General features: G+C 45.1%; 1 protein-coding gene across 5 annotated transcripts in view; it reads left to right on the top strand.

The window, feature by feature from the left end:
* ABHD12 (abhydrolase domain containing 12, lysophospholipase) overlaps nucleotides 1-18,118 on the top strand; it is a 454,310-nt gene that overhangs the window by 266,930 nt on the left and 169,262 nt on the right. For all 5 annotated transcript variants that reach the window (XM_086927196.1, XM_086927195.1, XM_086927194.1 and 2 more), the window contains one exon: nucleotides 10,391-10,496. In XM_086927196.1, coding sequence (XP_086783322.1) covers nucleotides 10,391-10,496 — 106 coding nt within the window. The remainder of the gene's footprint in view (nucleotides 1-10,390; nucleotides 10,497-18,118) is intronic.

Raw genomic sequence — 18,118 nt, forward strand, 5'->3', positions numbered from 1 at the left:
TCTCAAACCCTCTGCGATTCCCTAGCCTCTTTTTTCCACAACAAGATTGCTGACATCCACAACAGCTTTGACAACCAACCCGGAAGCCAACCCACCCTACCATCAGCTGACCATCTTCCCCCCGCCAACACCCTTAACGCCTGGAACCCAATCTCCACTGAGGACACCATCCGCCTGATGAATTCCATCCACTCTGGATCCCCCACAGACCCATGCCCCCACCATATCTTCAACAAAGCAGACTCCGTCATAGCTCCGCACCTCCGAGACGTCATCAACTGCTCCTTCAACTCCGCTACCTTCCCGGAAGATTGGAAACACGCTGAACTCACCGCCCTTCTGAAAAAACCAACAGCAGACCCCACCGAACTCAAAAACTACCGCCCCATCTCGCTTCTTCCATTCCCGGCCAAAGTCATCGAGAAAGCTGTCAACAACCAGCTCGCCGCCTTCCTCGAAGCCAACAAATCACTCGACCCCTCACAATCTGGCTTCCGAGCCAAACACAGCACTGAGACCGCCCTCATCGCAGCAACAGACGACATTCGAACTCTACTGGACAATGGAGACACAGTCGCCCTCATCCTCCTCGACCTCTCTGCAGCCTTCGACACAGTCTGCCACAGCACCCTTTTACAACGCCTCAGAAACATCGGAATCCAAGGAAAGGCACTGGAATGGATCACCTCGTTCCTCACCGGAAGAACCCAGAGAGTCCGCCTCCCACCATTCAAGTCCGAGGCCTCTGAAATCATCTGCGGCGTACCACAAGGATCCTCACTCAGTCCCACCCTCTTCAACGTGTACATGAGCCCCCTCGCGGCCATCGCCCGCCAACACAACCTCAACATCATCTCTTACGCGGATGACACTCAACTGATCCTATCTCTCACCAAGGACCCCAGCACCGCTAAAACTAACCTACACGAAGGAATGAAAGAAGTCGCCGAATGGGTGAAACAAAGCCGTCTGAAACTGAATTCAGACAAAACAGAAGTCCTCATCTTAGGTAATTCCCCCTCTGCATGGGACGACTCCTGGTGGCCGGAAGCCCTCGGAAATGCACCCATCCCGACAGACCACGCACGGAACCTTGGCGTCATCCTGGATTCTTCACTCTCTATGAACAGACAAGTCAGCGCCGTATCCTCTTCCTGCTTCAACATTCTTCGCATGCTCAGAAAAACATTTCGCTGGATCCCCTCCGAAACAAGGAAAACAGTCACCCACGCTCTAGTCACGAGCCGACTGGACTACGGAAACACCCTCTACGCAGGTACCACCGCTAAACTCCAGAAGAAACTACAACGAATCCAAAACGCCTCAGCCAGGCTCATATTAGACATCCCACGCAACGAACACATCTCTGGTCACCTTAAAGACCTCCACTGGCTACCCGTCAATAAGAGGATCACCTTCCGACTGCTTACCCACGCACACAAATCACTCTACGACATCGGACCAGATTGCCTCAACTCTCGACTGTCCTTCTACACCCCCTCCCGCCAACTTCGCTCTTCCAGCCAAGCCTTCGCCACTGTACCTCACATCAACAAGTCCACCATGGGAGGCAGATCCTTCTCATACCTGGCTGCCAAAACATGGAACTCACTCCCCTCTTACCTCCGCCTCACCCAGAATCACCTAGCATTCAGAAAGCAGCTTAAAACGTGGATTTTTGACAAATAATCCACCTCCCCTCCCTAAGCGCCTTGAAACCCTCTGGGTATGTAGTGCGCTATATAAATGTTACTTGACTTGACTTGACTACAAGTTGCCAAACTTTGGAATGGCATGCCACTTACTTTAAGACAAATGAAAGATCTCCTCCCCTTCAGGAAGGCCCATAATACTTGGTTGTTCCAGCAATAGCCTCACTTTCTTCTATTGAGTCAGCCTGCCACACCCACTCAGTTCCAGGACACTCAGCCGAGTAGCTGCACACTCTACAAATACCCTGGTAATATAACATAACATCGATAGGTGAAGTCACAAAATTCATTTAGATAGTGCCCTAAAAATCACACTAAAGGTGAATGGTTTTTCCACACCTTGTATCATAGGCAGTGGTGCGTCGATAAACATCATGCCTGAGGACAAAGAACTGTCTTCAATACCCCGTCCCACCCCATCGAAGACAAAGCGTATTCTTCGGCTGCACCAACGACATTAAAAAGTCAATGTTCATTTGTAGCAACAATGAAGAACAAAAAGACGAGGGCGTTAACACAAATTCATGTACTTCAAGTTACGTCTGCAAGTGCTTGTTTACTTAATTTCAGTACTGCTGCTGAAATGGGACTGAAATCTTGTAATTAACACAACTGCTCATCACAAAATAGTGAGTCAGTTTCTATCATTGTTTCATGGATTAGGTGAAACTTAAGACAATGATGTGCAACTGCATATTAATGAGGACACTCGTTCTGTTGCTCCGCGATGTTGTCAAATTGCATTTCATTTAAAGGAAGCTGTTGAAAAAGAGCTTGAGACATTACTAAAGCTTGATATCATTCAGTAATCTACTGGTCCGACACCCTGATTTTCACCCGTAGTGGTAGTGCATAAAAAGGGCAGTGAAAGAGCTGTACGCATCTATGTTGACATGTGTCAAGCTAACTGGGCAATTGAAAGAGAGCACATTTAGGTCCACGCATTGCCGATATGATCATACAGCTGAATGGTGCTTTTCTCGCCTTGATCTGAACAAAGGATGTCATCAATTGGAACTAGCAGAAAATTACATGTACCTTACTACCTTTTCTACCCATATTTGTTTGTTCAAACATAAGATTAATTTTTGGAGCTGCAGAATTTTTTCAAGATTTAATTAATCGCAATATACTGCATATCATGCATGCTTTCAATTACAGTGATGATATATTGGTCTTTGGGACCACACGAAAGGAACATCATAAAGCTCTCACACAGGTATACCGTTTATTTGCTATGCCAGTGTCCCCTTGGGTCAATGACCTAGGGATACCAACCCGCGCCCCGAATCTTACCGTCTCCTTCCCCCTAAGTGGAACTAATACTCAATGCCGGTAAGCAGAGCGCATGGACGCGCCGTCCTCGCTGCTCCTTGTGAAGACTAGATTGCTATTCAGTATGCAAGATGGCATAGTAAGTACGGCATAGCCACAACAACTACTGAATTACTGTTTCCTCTTAAGGAGTGAACATTCACGATCATGACACGCTGATCTGGTTTTTGCTATATAGAGTGTGACTACAAGCTCTCTTCTCCACTGGAGGACCCAGGATGCAAGAGATTTGTATTATATATGTATGTTTTGTGCTTTTAAATGTATAGTGTGGTCTGTGTTGTTTGTCACAATGATCACTGGTTTCACTAGATGTGCTCACCTCAACCAACAATATATTATATTTCAAAAGATCTTTCACAATGAGGTGGTGTTTTGATATATTTGTAAGCTTATACAACCCGCTTAATTTTGTGCTTTACCCATAATACTGGCAAGATTTTGGCAGGCTAACTCTTCCATTATATATTACTGATTACTGAGCAGTAACACCAAGTAGGTGCCATAGTTTTGTATTATTAGCATGCAGAGTGTGTGCAATCATTCAGTACTATAATAGTAGTGAAATAAGGGAGTTAGATCCTTGGTCCTGTAGAAAAGGCATAGGGTTTGGCTTGAAACATGTAGACCATTAGAAAGGTACATTATCACCTACACTTTCTACCTTTTCCCTGTTTTTAAGAGGTCAGATTAAAGTAGCACTTACCTACCACTCCTATTTTCATCATTTAGAATATATCTCTAAGTGCTCCAACATAACTCGTAGCACGCCTGCTCCGCAGCGGAACAGGATGAATCCTAAGATGAAGCATGATACCAAGGGGTAACTCTGGTGGATAACGATTATATAAGAAAACCAAGCATGTTCTTCGTCTTATGTAAGGTTAGTTCATTAAACATGGAGGGGCTCTTTTGTTTTTGGTACATGCCAGTAGGTGGGCAAGCCCTTTTGAGACTTTCCTCTCATAACCCCTTTTTTTGTTGAGCTGATTAAAGTCACCAGCCATATTGATATTGAAGTGAGGAATATTGGCAAGTGCTATCTTAATTGAATGCCAGAACTCCGAGTCCGATCTGACAGGGTCATAAACAATAAATAAAGTAAGGTGCTTGTTGTCGAAAATCACGTTGACCAACACACATCTACCATCTGAATTACATTCAGTTGAAGCAACTTGTATTCTCAAGGTTTTATGGCAAATAATAACCACATCATCCTTTCGATCTACTGCTGAAAAGAAAAAAACTTGACCAAACCATATTCTCTTCAATTTAGCAGATGCAGAGGCGTTACAAGGTGTTACTTGTAAAAAAGGCAATTTTAGAATCAAGTTTACATAGGTGAGATAGTACTTTTTGTTTTTTGATAGGATGTCCAAGGTCACAAACTCTCCATGAGACGTTAAATTTATTGAATACATGAAGGAAGAAATACAGGAATAAGGCTGGCAAGCTGCAAGGAAGGGGGATAAAATGGTATACATTAGTTATGCAAAACACAAGAGAAGCAAAAAAGCATAAGAAATTAAATATCAGATAGTCACTCAAAGGAAAAGAAGGGTAGAGCCGAAAAAAGGTAAAATATAAGGAAGCAAATGAAAAGCAGATCAAGGATAAGCATCCAGACCTGGGGATACAACAAACAATGAGTATGAGACATGTTTAGTCAATAACAAGATCGAACACTGAGCATGAATTAATAAAATGGAAAGAATAATAAAGGCATATTCGAAAAAAAGACAAAAGCATTAAACATCTTAATTCTTTGGAGCAACATTGTCCATAGCAAGTGGTGTGATACTTTTAAGGAACATCCTCAATTTTACGGGGTCATCAAATGGTTTAGTAGAACCCTCATAGGTTATCTTTCATAAACATGGATGGAGAATACCATTGCAAATATTCCGTTGTTTCATTTAATGTCTCAGGGTGAGAAATTCCTTATATCGAGCATTTGCTGTATTAGAAACATCTTGGGCGATGAAAATATTATGACCAAACCAGACAAGACGCCACTTGTCTTTGGCTGCTTTCAGAACTGGAAGAAGGTCAGGAAATTGCAGAACAGCACAATGATGCGGTGAGGCTTGGATGAATGAGGATTGAGTCTACCAAGTCTTTTGCAAATTGAGAGGAGGTGAAGTAGGAAGTCTGAGTAGTTCTGAAAGAAATTTCTTTTAGAAGTCAAGGAGGTTGGGTCCTTCAAGAGCTTCAGGCAAACCATACCAACAAAGGATGTTACGACAATTCATGTTTCCTAAATCTTCAGTGTGAAGTTTGAATTTCAGGATCTCTTGTTCAAGTAGAGGAATTTTAATAGATATATCCTGAAGAGAACTGACACTTTGTTCCATCTCCTCCATAATAATCCATCTGCCTTTGGTCTGCTGCTATTTCTCATTAGTGGCATTCTTAAAAGGCTGCCCCTCCCCTCATCATAGATTACTGGATGAAAAAATGGGTGATGGAGGTTCATTTTACAAGGATTTTATTCTGCCCATAAACTAAGGGCAGGAATAGAGAACAGCTTTGAAGCAAGTAAAAAAAGTAAATAGTTCAGGAAAATAGGAAAAACGTTGTTAGAATGTGACAAGAAGATTCTGTCATATGAGAGGTTCAGCTTTTCAAAATGGCAGTAAAAGTAATATTTCATAGTGAAACTGTAGAAATAAGTGTCAAATAAATGGCTGAAAAGACCAAGTGGTAACTTGCCAAGCAAAGAAGAGAGTAACAAAAATAGCTGAGCACACAAAATAAATTAATGTGTGATGATTGTGCCGTCCTTCAAGTAGGAAACTCTAGCTGGCACCATTTTGAGAAGCGCGGCACTCAAAAAGCCCTTCACCGATACATGAAAAGGAAGATGGGCCAAATCATGAAAGGGCGCTCCTAAGGAACAGAACATGTCAGGAGGTCGAGCAGGGGCCAAGGAGTACTTCAAATGCCGTAGAATAGGCTTTTATTTCATGAATGATCTCCAAGTAACTCAGAAGCTCAAGAAAACACCACCAACTTGATCGGCTTTGAAGCCACGCCACCTCCGATGTTAGACTTTTAATTTTGCCAGCTGTTCTGCATCACCAGGGTTTTAAGTTTGAAGAAACAATGTAGTCTCTGCCTCTTGTAGTGAGATCCTTATTGACTGATACTATGGAAAAGTTGACAGCAGAACTTCACAATCATCTCAACAACGTTTTGAGGTGTGTGCCCATTTGTCATATACTTAAAAAATTATCCTTTGCCAGATGGAGTAGCCTTATTTGTTCCCTAAGTAATAGGGCGGTCAAGAATATTGAGAATGTCTCCCCCGTATTATTCATGAGCATAAAACGGGGCTCACATCGTACTGGGTTTTGATTACACTGTCTGGCTTTCATGTGAAGGGAGCAAGGCTGATAAAGATGTATGATTCATAGCATCGAAATTATGTATGCCTGTGCAGTTTATTTTCCTTGCCAGATCACCCTCGAAGGAGTTGGATCTGGTAGATCTTCAGGAATTCTGAACTAAATTCGGTTGTTTGGAGTTCATTTCTTAAGTCTTGTAAAAAATGATATTTCTCATGGGTTTTCTTCAACTGCTGTTAATTGCTGTAACAGCTCTGTCTCCCCTTCCCTTAGTTTAGTCTATGTTGCAAATGACTATGTGCCCGTAGAAAGGTAAGTTGTGACTGAGACATTGTTTATGACTCAACCCTGAAGCTTTTATATCAGCAGATTGGTGTTCTAATTCCTGTCTTCATCTAGTGCTTTCTTTCTAGAATAAAGTGCAAAGCATCATATATTCATCTGATGGCTTGCGTAAAAGGGGGATTTCTTGCTGCTTCACACTATGAGGAACCCGCACCTAAATTTATGAGAGAAGATGACAAGATAGAAACATGTAGTGTTTACTACATTATTCTGGCAAGACCATGCTTTTTAGCTATGAATTTTGGGGAAATGACAGCATCACTTACACCTGACTACCCTTTATGAACAAGAGGCACACCTGCTTTATCTTTTCCTGATTGTTTGAGCATATACAAGCCTTTGCATGTACAACAAATTCAAAGATGTAACAATTAATCCTTGTACTTCCTTATTTTCAAATGTGCAAATGTCATATCTGATGGGGACTTCTAGCTGCAGATTCCTTACCTTAGAATAATCACCAGGTGGCAGACTGGGTTCTGGAAATTCTTTCATGGGCAGTACCCCTGCCTACCGGTAGGTGTGATTGTTCTAATCTGCGGGACATCGTCCAGGCCGTAAGTGACCTGCGTGGTGCCTATATTGGCACCACCCAAGCATGCGGACGACAGTTCTTTATGCACCAGTCAATGCAGATCTAGAAAAGAGCTACCACGAGTCACTTTTTGACTGACCTTTTTAACCTTTTGTCAAAGATATTTTGAGACATTGTCTCCTGGTGTGGCTGGGATGACCCCAAGTAAGGCTGCTTTTAAGCCCTGTGGCTCCTGTCACCTGCAAATGTCAGTGACTGATCCACACCTTATCTGCTTCTGGTGGTGTCTAGAGCATGACGCCAGTACCTGTGTTGATTGTCGCGACCCACCATGCCACCACGGCATAAAGCTTTTCAGCCCCTGAGTGGCAGAGGACGTAGTACCCACAGACTCCATGGATCAGGTAGCCTGAGGTCAGGCCAATCTATCACTCCCCCAGCAGATGCCGCCTCCAAGCCTCTTTAGTTTGCCCTTCGACCATCATAGGTAACTAGTGGGAGGCAGGATACACCACCACCTGTACCACTGGAGGTCGGTAACATAAGACTGCTGGGTTCCCCAGAGTGTCCGAAGAGGCTACTCCCTATCCTTTGGAACTGCCACTCCACCCATGCCACCCACATATGACAGGCTGATGGAGGCCCATATCGCCTTATTCTGCCAGGAATTGTTAGCTCTCTTGGCTACTTGTTACCGCCCAAGAAGGACGGTGACCGTTGTCCTATCCTAGAACTGAAAAAGGAGGAATTCTCCTTCTTCACAACACGCATTGAAAGCCTTTCTACCCTCCATCAAGAGAAGACTCATGCAAGTTTTTGCTGACAACACTACCACCATGTGATACTGCAACAAACAGGGCAGGATGAGGCCATGGACCCTTTGTCAAGAGGCCCTGCATCTCTGGACATGGCTGGAACATCAGGACATTTTGCTGGTGATTCAACACAGAGCGGGATATCTGAACACCAGAGCAGACAAACGCAGTCAAAGATGCTTAACAGATCACAAATGGCATCTCATCTAAAGGTGGTGCAAGGTGTCTTTCAGCAGTGGGGAGAAGCTTGGTTAGATCTGTTCGCCACTGTCAAGAACACACAATTTCAGCAGTTCTGTGTGCAGGAGTTTCCAAGGCTGCACCTGCTCAGAGACACTTTTTGTCTCGAGTGGAGCTCCGGTCTCCTGTATGCTTTCAGCCCATAACACTCTTGCGCAGAGTTCTCAAGAAGATCAGGAATAACTGGGCCCAGGTCATCCTTGTGGCTCCGGGCAGGGCTTGGAAAGTCTGGTATCCTAAGCTGTTGAGCATAGCCATCGGTCCTCCAATAAAGTTGCCCCTACCGGAAGATCTTTTATTGCGGCAGCAGGGGAGGGCTTTCCACCTGAACCTATCAACCCTCCTCCTCTATGCGTGGAGATTGAGTAGCAATAGTTAACAGCTTTCGACCTTCTGCCCAAACCCTGTAATATCATCCTGACAGCCAGGCGTCCCTCCACTAAGACAGTATACACCTACCTTTGGGGTAGGTTTGTGGCATGGTGTGCAAACAAAACAGGTTAACCCCCCTTTCTGCTCCACTTTCCCAGGATCTTGTGTAGTCTTTCTCTTGCCCAGCAGTGGTCTGCTTTGCGCACCTTAAAAGGCTTTCTTTCTGACATCTCTGCATTTGCCAGATCAGCCATTCCTTTTCAAGTCACCTATTGTACATTGGTTTCTGAAAGGTCTCCATCATTTGTTTCTACCTTCATTATGCTTCCATGGGACCTAAACTTAGTCTTAACCTTTCTGCTGTGCACTCCCTTTGAGCCATTGCACAACTGTCCTATCAGGCTCCTTACTATCAAGACATCCTTTCTGGTGGCATTAACATCTGCCCACAGGGTCCGTGACCTCCAGGCTTTGTCATCTAGGCCTTCGTTTCTCAGCATTTTCCCAGAAAAGCTGGTCCTTCGCAATAGAGTTTCTTTCCTACTGAAGGTGGCCACTCCCTTTCTTGTTGGCCAGTCCATCACCCTGTCTACCTTTTATGCTCTGCTTCATCCATTTAAGGAAGAGGAGCGACTCCACCAGCTAGACTCAAAAAGAGCGTTGTTGTTCCACCTTGACAGCACAAAAGTGTTCCAGTTGGACAACCAACTATTTGTGGTGTATGTCAGAGACCAGAAAGGGAAATGGACCATCCTCCGATGGATCGTGCTCTGTATCAAAATCTGCTACGCATTGGCCAAGATGCAACCTGCTGAAGGTTTGCTCGCTCTTTCCACCAAAGCTAAGGCTGTGACCACTGTATTAGCACAAGAAGTCCGGGTCCTGGACATCTGCTAGGCAGTAATGTGGTACAAAAGGGGGTGGTAATGGACGGATGTGAGTGTTTGATTGGTTCAGATGCTCCGTCCATCACCACCCCCTTTTGTACCACAGGCAGTAATGTGGGCATCTCTGCAGCACATGTTCACCAAGCAGTACTGCCTGGACAGTCATGTCCGTAGGGACGGGCACTTTGCCCGCTCTGTACAGCAGCACTTTTTAGTGTGAATCGTTTTACAGATCCTCCTCTGGGGAGGTATTGCTTTATTGTCTAATCTAAGGTAAGCAATCTGTGGCTAGAAGTCTCTATCAGATCAACAAGTTAATTACCTTTGGTAAATACCTTATCTAGTATAGACTCTATCTAGCGGCAGATTCGTTACCAACCCACCCTTCCTTCCTGCTCTGTGAATAGATTTATAGACTTATGTTTTTTTCCCTTTTCAGAGCCATACTTTTCACAAACCAGTGGTCAATACTCTTCGTGGCTCTGTACTTCTGACATAGAAAGTCACGAAAAGAAACTGATGTCAGTGCTCTAGCGTGCCCTGATATAGGCACTGTGCATGTCTCGTGTGGCTCGAATGATGCCGACAATGCCATGCTGAGCCGGATGACACCGCCTACCAGCACACACGGGTGTCTAATGCCTGGGGGATATTCTTAGGTAAGGAATGTGCAGCTAGATAGGGTTTCTACCAGATAAGGTGTTACTGAAGGTTAGTAACGTGCTCTTTACAGCAGTTATCATGTAGATACTCTGTTTCTCTAAATAAGCAGTCTAACTCTTGTTCATTCTGTTCCTTGCAGTGAGAGTGCCCTATTTCATTGACCTTAAGAAGCCACTGGACCAAGGCTTAAACCATACATGCAATTTTTACCTGCAGCCAGAGGAGGATGTAACCATTGGCGTCTGGTAAGCAAGCCTACACCAGCATCCTGTGGCCTCCCCCATCGGGCTGCTACTTCTGACATTTCATGTGAAAGGACTGTTGTGCGATATAATATACCTCGGCCAAGACAGTGAGCCACTCCCTATGTTGGTATTGTAGGTACCTTGCTTATACTGCTCCTTTTTTTCATTGATGTTCTCATATTTTTTCACCTTTCTTAACCCTAGTTGTCCTCTGTCCTAAGAGAGGGCTTGCATGCTTTAGTCTTGACATGATCATGATAGACTCGTATATTGACAAATGATGTTAGTAAGCATGTCATAAAAGAACGAGTGTTAAAGCTGGTAACATTACATGATGGGTCTTCCATGTTAAAAGAAATGCACCACTCAAGAATATTAAGGTCAGCCATTTTTAGTTTCTTAGTAGTGTCGTTGATCAGTACATTTATCTGAAGTGCTATATGGATCATCTCGGAGATGGCTAGTCACTAAGGAGTGTCACACAACCTGTGGAACAAACTGTCTTGAATGCACAGCAAGAAGTCCTCTGTGCAGGCGCTGCCCCCACAACCTCTTACTGCGCATGCAAATGCACTGCTGAAGGGATGAGAATCCCTATGCAATTGCTTCCCTAAATCAGTGCAGCCCAGCCTTCCCTGGGAAACAGAGTTACCAATCTTATTAGCCCCCTTTGTGCTTCCCCCTTTCTTCCAGATACCCTTTTATTTGCCTCCTTTTCTTGTCTCCTTGCCCTGCACTCCCACTTAGTCCCCCCTCCCCAAAAGTTGATGGATGGATTCCCAACCAAACCTCTCTCCCGGGAGCAACGATCAGAGAGCAGCATTCTACCTTGTGAAGGTGAGTGAGGCAGCACGAGCATCAGTGGAAGGTAAGTAAGCAAATGTCTTGAGAGACTATGTATTCATACGGCTTATACTTTCTCAGAAAAACTGCATTTGTTGGACAGAATAGATGTCAACACTGCAAAACTGATTCTATGCACACCATTAGGATATGTTGGCCTTAGTCCTGCTAGCTCACTGTGCGTCATCTGTACCCCTAACTAGGTAAGGTGACAGGTGGAATGTGCCACCTCATAGCATGATAACCCTGACTCCTTAAGGAAATTGTGGTAAAACATCTAGAACCCTTTAGTTTGGTTACTCATACATACCCTAAGAGATACACAAAAAATGCACAGCATGACTTTTCAATATTTTCTGAAGCATTGTGATTTTTGAGTAAAATACATGCACCGCAATAATGTAGGAAGCTTGGTTTATGTTGCAGTAACCCTCCCCCCAGTTTTTGCCTGACTACTGATGCACTTTGACTTGATGTGCCCTGGGTCCCTGCCTATCAGGTTCCCAGGGCCTGTGTTCTTTCCCAAAACTGTACCTTGTACCCCCAATTGGCACCTCTCTGGCCACAAGTCAGTCCCTTATAAAAGGTACCTTGGGTACCAAGGGCACTGTGGCCATGTAAGGCAGTTAAGGGCTGCAGCACTTATTGGGCCACCCTTAGAGACCCTGTACATTTACACACACACACACACACACACACACACTCTGTCATTGCAGGCTGCATGTTTTTGTGCAGAGTCGACATGGCACACATCCCTGTGTGCAATGCCTACAGCGCACTACCCTGGCATTGGTCAGCCACCGCTCAGGTGGGGGAAGTGAAGGGAAGCCCACTCTTTAGTGCCCGCCATCTTGCAGATGGCAGATACTCTCCAATCAGGATTAGGGAATGTGCCCACTCCCCCACGTGGGGTGAGCACACTAAGGGTGTAGTCACCCTAAGGTCAGTAGCCCCTAAAACGCCCCATCAACACAGTATTTAGGGGGTAGCCCTGAACCAAGTAGACAGATTCCTGCAATATACGAAGAAAAAGGACAAAAGAAGACGCCCAGCAGAGGAGACTGCAGAGAATAACTGACTTGGCGCCAGCCCTATCGGCCGTCGGCAGTTTCCAGAGATCCTGGGCCAAAAAGTGCCTTGTCCTGCAGCCAGCGACCTCCAGAACCCCTGGGAGGAATTACTGCTTTCAACAAAAACTGAATCTCCTGTGAACAGCAGCTCTGTTCAAAAGAAACTCCCAAGACAGACTATGAGGACAAAGATACCTGATGCCTGGAACCACCACTGCACACAACGCTTACAGCCAGAGTCCGAGTAGCTCACCAGTCCCAGTGAGCTCACTCAGTGCTCCAGAGTCTTAGTCACTGTGGGTTTACCTCTCCACGACTCCCCGACATCACCTGCAGCCTCCCAACCGCGAGTGGCCCAGTAAGGTGAAATCCAACCTCAAAAGGCACCCTTGCATCCAGCCTCCCTGTGCCCTGGAGAAGGGGACCCTAGGTGCACCTACATCCTCGAGCCCTACCTGTCCAGCTGTTGGTTCCTCCCAGAAAGTCTTCCTCGTCTGAGCCTGAAGCTAAAATCCAAAACCGGCAACTCCCATTGAAACGGGGCACCCGATGCCAAAACAGCACCCTGCACCCAGCCGTCCCTGTGCCACTGCGGGTGCACCTTGTGTGCTAACTCGGATCCCCTTTGCCCTGAGCCTAGCAGCAGGACCTTTGCTCATGCAACCTTGTGGCCTGCTCGTGAAAAGCCACCACCTGGAGGCCCCCTGTCCCCTATTGGATAACATTGGGCCTCAGCACTCTGCACCTGGTCGCCCTAGTGCTGCTGAGAGTGCTTTGAGAGTGCATCCTTGACCCTGAGGGAACCCTGGTTCTAACCCGAGAATACCAACTCCCACAACCAAGTACTTACCTGTTAACCGATAACCATATTTTCTCCAAAGGAAACATTAACTGTTTTTCCTTCAAATTGTTTCGTGTGGAATTGGTTTTGTATGAGTACTTGCAAAACTGCAAATAACTAAAAACTGCTTTACTTACCTTTTCTCTAGGAAATGTCCCAATGTTAAATCTAGGCATATCTCACTGAGTAGAAAAAGTAATCCATAAAGTAATCTGTAAAGTTATCAAAACTAATCTAACCATAATTTCCACTGTATTGAAAAGATTTACAAACCTGTAACAAACGCATTTTAATTCAGCTTGCTGTATTTTTCAACCTTCCTTGAACAGTACCATTTAAACTTACCTGTACCAGGCTTTCTTGGTTCTAGAAAATAATTATAACTAAATAATATTTTTACACAAACAAAATTGGTCTTAATTTAGTCTTTGAATTTGTGATATCATTTGCTACCTGCGTGTGTACACCAAATGCTTAACACTACCCTCTGATAAAGCCTTACAGGTCGCCCACTCTACCACAAATAGAGAGTAAGGTGCTATCTACTTTTACATCTGCCTACCTTTGGAGTTCCTCTGGACTCTGTGTACACTATACCTCATTTTGTTATAGTATATACAGAGCCAGCTTCCCCCAAATAATCAACAGAAGGAAGCAGAATAACGTAATCAGCATTACGAGAATGGTGAAGAAGATCAATAGTTCAACCATTGTGCTGTAATAGAGAATACATTCTTGCTTAAAAATATTGTTCTATTTTGTTCTCGTACCTAGCGCTACCTAACCTAGTGTGCCTAGGGCGGATGAATGTTCCAGAATCCCTATGGGTGATCTATCTCCCCCTGTTACCTGTGGTTAAGTATCATCGGAGAGCCCATCATGGTGGAGAGCAGGGCTTCATCCCTCTCAGGAAGTAAACAGGAATCAGCTGGGCAGGAATTCCGGAATGGTGCACCCTCACAGTGCCAGAGAAAGGCTGATCTAACTAAACAAAGGGGTGATGCAGTTTATATAAAAACATCACCCTTGTTACCATGACGAAGTCCCAGTCAGGCTGCCATCATTGATTCAAACCTGACAAAGCTGTCGCCGAATGAACAGCAATAAAAAAACCTTTTTTTTGCGCAGCAAACTTTACATTTCCTGAAGAATGTTCAATGTTCTGATAATGTACATACGGAGATTTGTAAATGTAAGCAGAGGTATTTAGTGGAAGATTATCTGTACAAGTTGAGTTTGCAGAGGCAGCATTTTCTAAATAGTTACTGATTTACTGCACTTGCCACATAATGCAGTATCTACTTAATAATTTCAAGATTTTCAACAAAAAGTAACTTTTTGTTTGTAGTTCAGATCTAGAATTACTTTAAAAAGTGCCACATATGTTGCTGCACGGCTATAGACCATTTGCAAAGGTTAACAGGTCACTTGCTCATTGTTATAAGCATTGTTTAAACTGAGGTGAAACCTTTGCTCAGTTCTAATATGGTTTAAAATTACAACGTAGCAAAATATTATTGCCACCAAAATGTGCCACATGCTGCCACTAAATCTGCCTTTTCTTGCCGCATGATTAAGTCAACCCTGCAGAATAATTTAGGCCTCCATTGCTGCCTAATTCCAGTAACCTTGCTTGTTGCTAAGATCATTCACCAAGGTGTCCAATATCAGTCAATGGATTATTTTGTTTATTAAGGAGGACAGTTCCTTCTGGGTATCATTCTCTGTCAATAGAAACTTTACACATATGGCCACAAATTGCTTCACTTGTAGTGGAAGATGCAGTGCTGTATTATTTCTTTTCTTAAAATGTTTTAAAACACATTTTATTGACACCATCAGGATATCTAGCAACGCAGTGCCCCATCAGTTCAAGAATGTATTTTCCATCACATAAGATAAACAACCAACAGCAGTCAGACATTGTACCTCCACCCCCACCCTGATCCTCCCATTTCCACCTCCATGAGTCCACCCCCTGAAATAGTTCTGTTCAGGCTGGAACCTCATGAAGTTCTCCAATGTTAGTATGCTTTCCATGGTTCCTAATTTCCATCTCTAGATGTTAAACCCCAGACTGTATGGGCTCTAAACATCGCCCCAAGTAATCAGTCCACACCTGTATTTCTGGGGACAACCCTGGGCCGTGTACACTGATTTCTTCATACACATACGGTGGTCTACTCCCTTTTTCCACTCCCCAACTTACGGGGGAGCCACATCTGTCCAGTGTTGAGCTATATCTTGTTTGGTAACTAACAGCCCTAGTTGGAGTAGTGCCCATTTGTATTTATTCTTATCTAAGTTGTCGCTTGTGTGCAGTAGGAACAGTGTAGGGTTCATCAGGAGGAGGCACTCATCCAGAATGGGGCCAGTCTGTCACATACTCGGACCGTATGAATGAAGACACCCTCATCAGCATGGCATCGAAGGCAAGAGGGGGACTCGATCACTCCCATCTTCCACAGCCTCCACCTGGTGAGGTACACTCTGTGGAGTTTAGTTGCATTAAATGGAATCTGGCTGCTGTTACTGGGCCCCGAGGGGATGCCCTAGCCCCGCCAACTCCTCCTCTCTAAGTTCTGCAAAGCCTGTCTCCCAAGTGTTGCACAGTACACTGAAGGGATCGAGCTGATTGAGGGGCAGTGAGCGGTAAATCTTCTTGGTTTATGGCCCCCCAACTCTCCCATAAGCAATTACCCTCCAGTGGGTTGAATTTGGGGAGATCCTCTAACTCTGCAATGTGAGGCATTAAAAGCATGTTTTAGTAGGAGATATCGATACAATTGTGCCTATCTGTAGGGTTTGGAATGATTTAAGGATAGACCCTTCCACTACGTCTTCGAGGGTAGTGATCTCAATGAGCTGCCATTTTCTGAACTCCAGCACTGTCACCTGTCGCTGCCAGGTTACCCCCCCCCCCCCCCCCCCCCCACACACACACACACACACATACAGGTGTCTGTTCCGTAAGTCTATCTTCCCACCCCATCTGTTTCAGGGTGGACTTCCGTAACTTCAATACCACCACTGTCGCCTGTGGGAGCATCAAACCCCTTGCCCCTCCGTATAGAAGTAAATGAAATGAGATGCCTCCCAGGATGTGTTTCTCCAATACATACGCTTGGTACCTTGGGAATCACTTTACCATTCATTGAAAACCAATAAGTGTGATGCTCTGTAATATGCTCAGACGTTTTCAGTAGCTATTCCCTCAAGGTATGTCGTTTGATAGCATTTAGCAAGAGTAGAGAAGGGGAATCACTGATTCCACTGGAAGCTGCGCAACGTGGATTTCAATTTGTGGAAGAGGGAATGGGGGACTTTACCTTATATGGGTAGTTCTATAATTGATGTATGATGTATGAATCTCAGCAGAGATACCGTTTTGAAAATGGCAGGCGTACCCAGCAGCAACAGGGGCAATAGGGACCATGTTTTAACTTCTGAGGTTAGCCTCTCTTTGAGTGGTTAAATTACACTGTGTACAATGTGATATGCACCCTAGGTAGCTAAACCCTTGGTGAACCACCTGAAGATCTGCTCCACATCAAAGGTCTTGTGGTTAGGAATTAGCTGGATGCCCTGAGGATTTTGCTTCATTAAGATGCAGACCTGAGGAGTTGCCGACTATTTTAAGGATTTGCAAGGCTCTCAGGGGGGTGACTTTGGGGTCAGACATGAAAATCAGGATGTCATCCACGTACAGCGCCACTCTATCCGAGAGTCCTTCCCTCCACTCAAATGTCCTGCATCTGGGCGTCCATCCGGAGCCAGGAGGCCCTTTGGGCCGCTGTCTATTCTGATTGGAGTTGAGCTAGGACTTGTGACTGCTCCTCTGCTGTGAGGTCCCCTTTCACTGGCTGAGAGACTCGGGAGGGGGCTGTCAGACACAAACTCCTCTATGAGCTCCATCGATATAGTGATCTGCTGGGCATAGAGCCCCTGGTAATATGATGAGAACTGTTGCACAATCAGCGCGGAGTCAGTTATTTTTCAGTTGGCGTGATCTGTGAGGTATAGGATCGATGTGTGATGTTGAATGTTGGAACACAGTCTATGAATTAATTTCCTTGATTAGTCCCCCACTGGTAAATACGGCTCCGCAAAGCAAGTCATATCCTCCATACCTTGTCCATCTGAACCTGTCAGAGGAGCTGTTTGGTGTGTTTCAGTTCCCTGCGGGCCAACTGGTCTGAATCGAGGGCTGAAATGTGAGCTTCTAGTAGGGTAAGGGACTGTACCCCCCACTTAGTTTCCCCCAATGAATAGCGTATGACCATCCCACTGAGGGTGGCTTTAAAGGCTTCCCATAGGGTGCCCTGGTTATCCACCTATCTGAGGCGAAGTAGCCATTAATTGACCAACCTGTGTGTTCCATGTAGTGTGTGTCTTGTAGGGACCATGTGGCCATGCTCTATTGGAATAGGAAACGGTTGTGTTGCAGTCTCATGCAGAGGCTAACTGGTGTGTTTTTTTACAGATCCCTACAAATATACATGTCTGTGTGGCATTATGAGTCTGTAACTTTGGTATGAGGAAGTAGTCTAACCGGGAAAAGGAGGGATGTGGGTGAGAATAAAAGGTGTAACCCTCTTCACCTGGGTGTTGTAGCCTCCATATGTCTGACAGGCCCAAGGCTTATACAAATGGAGCCATCAAGAAGCACTTGTCTCGGCTCCGGGGTCTCGCTCGCCGTCTGTACTCCGAGGCGTCCATCTCGCTGTTCTACCCAACACCATGAACCCTCCAGCACCACCTCAACTAATCTTTTGGCAGCCTCCAGAAACTTCTCTCCCAGTGGGGGATGGGCGTAAATAGTGAATAGTGTTAGGGTTTCTCCATAGAGGTGACCTGTGCGACCCCCT

This window comes from Lissotriton vulgaris, chromosome 6 (genome assembly GCF_964263255.1).
Source record: "Lissotriton vulgaris chromosome 6, aLisVul1.2, whole genome shotgun sequence".
NCBI classification, from domain to species: domain Eukaryota; kingdom Metazoa; phylum Chordata; class Amphibia; order Caudata; family Salamandridae; genus Lissotriton; species Lissotriton vulgaris.